Source organism: Rhinopithecus bieti, unplaced genomic scaffold (assembly GCF_001698545.2).
Source record: "Rhinopithecus bieti isolate Rb0 unplaced genomic scaffold, ASM169854v2 scaffold_2572, whole genome shotgun sequence".
Lineage (NCBI taxonomy): Eukaryota > Metazoa > Chordata > Mammalia > Primates > Cercopithecidae > Rhinopithecus > Rhinopithecus bieti.
This window is the reverse complement of record NW_016804595.1, coordinates 100168-107050: the sequence shown is the minus strand read 5'-3', so window position 1 is coordinate 107050 and position 6883 is coordinate 100168. Positions and strand designations below refer to the sequence as shown.

The 6883-nt window shown below is 36.6% G+C and overlaps 1 protein-coding gene across 1 annotated transcript in view; it reads left to right on the top strand.

Annotated features, from left to right (window-relative positions):
* DNAH7 (dynein axonemal heavy chain 7) overlaps window positions 1-6883 on the top strand; it is a 55251-nt gene that overhangs the window by 7006 nt on the left and 41362 nt on the right. The window contains 2 exon segments of the mRNA XM_017869293.1: window positions 2440-2548; window positions 3349-3496. Of these exon segments, the coding sequence (XP_017724782.1) occupies window positions 2440-2548; window positions 3349-3496 (257 nt within the window).

Sequence of the window (6883 nt, the reverse complement as noted above, 5' to 3'; positions counted from 1 at the left end):
AAAAAAAAAAAAAAAAAAAAAAAAGCTGAGTTGATCTGATTATCTTCAAGGAGATGGCTCCTTCAGCAGAAAAATGCCGTGCTACAAAATATTTCTTAGATATTGGAATCTTTTTTCATTATTTTGACTATAAAGTGTCATTGTCTTGTGGAAGACGCAGTTAATAGGCATTTTCAGTTGATAAAGTCCTGTACAAGTTAGATTTTACTGTAATAAAATTTATTGTCTAGTAATTATGTGGAGTTTAATGCCACCAAGTTACACTCTTGTGACTCCTGAAAGTTAAGGGGAGGGTCAATGCAAATATTACTATTTTTAAAAAATTGATAAAATATACATAACATAAAATTTACCATTTTAACCATTGCTAAGTATTCAGTGGCATTTAGTACATTCACATTGTTGTATAATCATTACTACCACTCATCTCCAGAACTCTTTTCATCTGACTAAACAGAAACCCTGTCCATTAAACAATAACTCCCTATTTTCCCCTCCCCCAGCTCCTGGCAAACCACCATTCTACTTCTTGTCTCTATGTATTTGACTACTCTAGGTATTTCATATAAGTGGATTCATGCAATATTGGTCCTTTTATTCTGGCTTATTTCACTTAACATAATGTCTTCAAGGTTCATCCAAAGCATTATTTGCTTTGAAAGATATTTTAAAAGCTGAGAACAAACTGTAAAATTGAATTTGTGTTGCTTTGTGCGGAGAAGATTCTTGATAATTTGAAATGAAGGACAGTTTCACCTAGGAAACTTGAACTAACATTGTTAGATTAATTATATTGAACATTTAAAAATACAAATTTTAATTGAAAGTATGCTTTTATTCATAATGCTAAATTATTGTAAAATGTCTGCAGAATTGAGCCATAGCATGTTTTTTCTAGCTCTGCAAAATCCCTCCTAAATTTTCTAGTGTAAAAGGTTAAAAAACTGAAACAGAATAGACATTTTTTAGTTTGTTGTGGATTGTTAGTTTACAGATGTAGAAATATAAACTTAATTTAAATTTATTTATCGAATATCTGTGGCTGAGAGGAATAATAATTCTTGCTTGTCAGTGAAGCATATAATCATCCAAAATCTTTTATTGACTGATTTAACCTGGTTTTGTATTCATATTTGGCTGTGTCTTGCAATTTTTCCTCAGCATTCTTTGAGTCTTATGTGTTTTAAGGGAGATCATATTTTCAGCAGATATTTAGAAAATAAGCTATGAATTTTTTTAAAAAACTACTTTTATTTGAATACAATATTAAGGTTTGCACGTGGATAGAATTTCTCCAGCAGTAATTATGACCTAGAGTAATTTTCATTACAGACTTCAGGCTTCTAGAGGTGACCCCTGTAGTTGAAATCAAGGATGACCTGACACTGGTGGCTCCCAGCCTCTGTGAGCTGGTGACCTGATTCTCACCCTTTCTGTACAACTCCTTGTAGCACTTTTATGAGTTTTAAAACTTTTATGGAGCAATACGAGAGGTGAGAAATGGGAAGGGCTGGTGGAAAAATGGAAGAGCAATGTCTTACATGTTTTCTTATCCTATTTTTCTGTGTAAGAGGTACCTAAAGAGGTACTTGTGTGCAAGTAGTTTATTTGGGAAGTGGAAGTAAGAGATTAGGGAGAGTAAAACTAGGCAGAAGGAGAAGCCAGTACAGACATGGACTTTCAAGTTGATTTGGATTTGAAAGGGAGAGACAGATTAAATTGTGTTAAAAATAGATAGATTGTACTTTAAAATCCGACTCTCTGGGTTTATTGAAGAACCATAGGCTTCAACAACAGTACGTTTGTGTTCTGGTATTGCAATAATTGGCTTGAGCTAATTAGTCATTGCGTTTTTAGAAGATGAAGGTGCTCTCTCCTCTGCCACAGTCCCCACCACACACTGTCGTTTCCCAGCATGGAGCCTGAGTGCCAAGAACCTATCATCATTAGCCATCTCCCTTTTTATGACATCTGCTAAAATTGTGTATGTATAATAATTTGTCACCCCTGCTTTAAACAATGGAATACACTTGTGAGTTGCCAGAGCAATCTAGGGTGGTTTACAGCCATGAGAACAGGAAGACCTTTTGGAGCTGGAATGCAGAGGAGACCAGCAGAGAGCACCTCTCATTAAAATAGGTTTAAAGACACTTGACAATATCTGGGGATGAGGAGCAGATGCTCTAGAATGAAGACCCTGGTTTTAGGTAACAGGCATTCACATCCAACCAACCAGCAGCAGGACTTTTGCTAATGTCCCCCACATGGTGCACACCGTGACCATTCACAGGCTTGAATAAGATCTGCTATTGAGTGTTTTCTATCCAGATGTTCTGATCTGTTTGAAAAAATGTCTGTGTTTATAAACACTCGTGCATTTCATGGAAAAAGGTTTTTTCTGATATTGTTTGTTAATGCTATTTAACTTTTATATTTTAGGTGAGTACAAAGCCCCACTGGCAGCAGGCAGCTCCATCATTCCATTTGAGTGTAAAGCAGGATGATGAGAGTTCAGAACCATTTAGTGTTAAAAACGAGCAGTCCTATGGTAAGAACTTCAGTATTCTAAATTAGATTTAAGGATAATTTCTAGAGAGAAAGAGACCAGACAATATTTAGTTAATAGTGTAATAGAATTACAAAACCTAAATGACATTAATGTCAAGTAGAAAAAAATTTTCCCAAACATCTTCCCTCAGAAAATAATTGATTCTAGTTCTTAGTTATTTTAGGCTGTTGTAAATGCTCTAAGAGCTGATATTTTAGGAATTGGGATGTTGATGCTAAAACTTTTATTTATTGTGGTCAGAATTTGCCTCTACCTAAAAGACTGAGATTTTTCTAAGAGAGATTTTAATACATTATATATATTTTTAATTTTTTGTGGATTTTAATAAATTGTGACCATTACTTCCAAATTAGTCATTTTAATGTTTTTATTATTTTGACTCATTAAATATAGTGTTTATCAGATTGATTACAGTTAATATTTAACTTTTTTTCATGTCTAAAGTTTCTCAAATAGTTTTGTTATCATTTTTATTCATAATTTTAGTCTCACTTAGAGAATATATGTAAATATAATAGAAAATTTTGTTAGTCATATTATATTAATCAAGATATAAATTAGTGGAATATTCTTGAAATAGACGTTTCTAGTTATGATGATACAAAGAGGAGTAGTTTAACTTCCTTATAGTATAAAAAAAAAAATTATACTTAGGATTACTTGAGAATGTAATTTTTTCTTTAAAGATTATTTAGCATCTTATTTTAAGCATGTAAAATGCTTTAGCTTACCTTTTAGATGAATAATTGTGCTTTTTTTTTTTTTTCCCCAAATTTAAGCTGAATACATGGAACGTTTTGGAAAAAAGGGCAAATTACCCCACCAAGTTGATGACAGTTACGCTGGACCATCCACTTCCAAATCAAAGGGCAAATCTCCACATAAAGAACGAGAAAACTTTAGAAGTACTCTTGTTAATGTCATTATGTAAGTTCTGTAAGCTAACCAGTATGTGTTATCCACATTGGAGCTGCTGTCAACGTTTAACCTAAGAATATTAGAATTCTGGGCGTCTCTAAGGGTGCCTCAAAGGCTTGTTGGAATGAGGTCAGAGTATAAATAATGAATGAAGGAGACTGAGTTTAACCCTATTAAGTATGTTCCACTTTTAAATATCATGAGTTGTAAAGGTAGCAATGTTAATACTTGATGTTGGCTGAATTTCTGGGAGTTCTCATTATAGCCATGGTAGCCAGTGGAGGATTCTAGCAGGTTTTTTTTTTCCCCAGTCTCATCTGCTCAGGTGATGGGCGTGACTTTTCTGGCATGTGATTCTCCTTGTATAAAAGAGGAATTGGGGTGAAATGGTCAGCAGTGTGTGCAAGGCCTGGTCTTATCTGGGTCTCACTGTTTCAGGACAGTTCACAAAGAGCAAGGAAGACGCAAGTCACCAGTTCCTTTTTGCCTTGTTTCCAGACAGCTTTGTGCTAGTTGCTTAGAATTCTCTTTAGTTTCATTGTGATTCTCAGGGTGTACACAATTTGTGGGACAAATGAGGTTTCATGACCCATTGTGGTAAGTAACTCACCCACAGGACCCTGTTCTACTGTTCCATGTGGGACTTTACTGGCTAGATGGTCATCTTGAAGGGAGGACAGGGGGTACTGAGTGCTTACAAGGCTAAAGAAGAGTGTGTCGGAGTCTCGTGCAGCTGGGTTGAGCATATGTGCCTCTTCTAGAGTGACTTTGAGTTTGCTTTTGCCAGGTGCCACTAGGATGTTACCAGCTTTCCCCACTTATATTGCTTTCCTGATTAAGCACTCTCAGATCACACAAGCAGTATCATCAACACCCAAATCAATGGAGGGTAGACCTCTGGTTACGAATTTTTAGAAGAATTTTTTTTTTTCCTACCTAGAGCCCTGGCCAAGAAAGATAAGCTTTCTTGACACAACTTCCTGTGCCTGTTATTTTTAGTCCTCCCTTATTTGAGGATAGGGCAGATCTTGTTTCAGCTGTATACGGGATTTCAGTTGGAATTCCCCATTTCGCTCAGGCCTGTGGCATCATTTTCTTCCCCAGATGGGCATGAAAATCCAAGGCCCTGCCCCCCATAAGGACACCCATAGCCTTAGGATGGCCCTGCCTAGCTACTTAATTTTTTTTCCCTCCTGATTATTCTGTTCCTTTCTTGTAAGCTCAGCTATACATTAAAAAGGAGCTTTGTGATATGTTATACAGTATTTATACAATTGTACTGGGAGGTTTTATTTGTTGCTGTGTTGTAAGAAACAGAAGTCTATTTTAACCATTTTTTGTCATTTTTTAGTTGTGCCTTTTATAAACAGGATATAGATGAACTTACAGAAATCCAATCTTAGAGTTTGTTTAATCCCATTTGTGTTTATTGGTATTTCTTATATATGTGGACTTTTACCAGTATATTTTATGTTTTCTATTTATCATATGTTGCTTTTGCTTATTTTTTTCTCTTTTCTGCTTTCTATTGAATTTTCTCTATTCTTCCTTTATTTTTATTGGTTTAAAAGCTATGAAATACATTTCTCTTCTTTTAATGGTTACCCTAACATTTAAAACTATATATTTAATTTATATTTCTTGAAGTTGAAAATTCATTTTTTTCTTTCTTCTGAATAACACACACAAACCTTAAAATGATTTAATTTAGCTCTGAGCTTTCCTTTATATTTTCTACATGATTATTGTTTAATATTTTAGTTCCACCAAGTCCTTAAGTATCCATATTCTCTCTCTTTTTTTGAAGTTAACACTTACTTAGATTTACTAACATGTTTTCTAATTTTTTAGAAAGTTGCTTTTGCAGTCCACTTCTCATTTCTGGGTTCATTTTCTTTTTTGCTGAAGTTCTTCTCTTAGTAGTTTACTCTTTCTTTCCACCTTTCTCCCTCCCTGCCTCCCTCCCTTCCTTCCTTCCCTCTTTTCTTTCTCCTCCCTCTTTCCCTTTCCTTCCCTTCCCTTCTTCTTTTTCTTCCCTCCCTGTCTTTCTTCTCTCTCTCTTTCTCTTTCTTTTTTGAGATGGAATCTCACCCTCTTGCCCAGGCTGGAGTGCAGTGGCATGATCATGGCTCACTCCAGACCCTGGGCTCAGATGTTTCTCCCACCTCAGCCTACTGACTACAGGCACATGCCACCACACCTGGCTAATTTTTTGTATTATTATTATTATTTTTTTTGTAGAGATGGGGTTGCGCCATGCTGCCCTGGCTGGTCTCAAACTCCTGGGCTCAAGTGATCCCCTACCTCAACCTCTCAGAGTGCTGGGATTGTAGGTGTGAGCCACTGTGTCTGGCCAGTAGTTCTTTTAATGAGAATAATGAGTAGTAAACTCTAGATTTTCATGTCTATAAAGGTCTCAATTTCATCCTTTTTCTTGAATTAATGGTTAAGTTGACTGTAGAATTAAAGAATAATAGCGGTTTTACCCCTGCACATCTGGGAAATGATAGATTGAAAAATATTAATGATTATCTTTTTAAAAATTATTATTTCAGTAGGTTTTGGGGAAACAGGTGGTGGTTAGTTACATGGATAAATTCGTTAGTGATTTCTGAGATTTTGGTGCACCCATCATCTAAACAGTGTACACTGCACCCAATGTGTAGTCTTTTATCTCTCACTCCCCTGCACCCCTTCCCCCTTGACTCTCTAGAGTCCATTATATCATTCCTATGCCTTTGCGTCCTCATAGCTTAGCTCCCATATATGAGTGAGAATGTTCAGTGTTTGGGTTTCCATTCCTGAGTCACTTCACTAAGAATAACGGTCACCAACTCCATCCACGTTGCTGTGAATGCTGTTATTTTATTCCTTTTTATGACTGAGTAGTATTCCATGGTGTGTGTGTGTGTATGTATAACATTTTCTTTATCCACTCATTGATGAGCATTTAGGCTTTTCCATATTTTACAGTTGTGAATTTTGCTGCTATAAACGTGTGTGTGAGTGTCTTTTTCATATAATGACTTCTTTTCCTCTGGGTAGATACTCAGTAGGGGGATTGCTTCATCGAATGATAGTTCTATCTTTAGTTCTTTTTTTTTTTTTTTTTTTTTTTGAGACGGAGTCTTGCTCTGTCGACCGGGCTGGAGTGCAGTGGCCGGATCTCAGCTCACTGCAAGCTCCGCCTCCCGGGTTCACGCCATCCTCCTGCCTCAGCCTCCCGAGTAGCTGGGACTACAGGCGCCACCACCTCGCCCGGCTAGTTTTTTGTATTTTAGTAGAGACGGGGTTTCACCATGTTAGCCAGGATGGTCTTGATCTCCTGACCTCGTGATCCGCCCGTCTCGGCCTCCCAAAGTGCTGGGATTACAGGCTTGAGCCACCGCGCCCGGC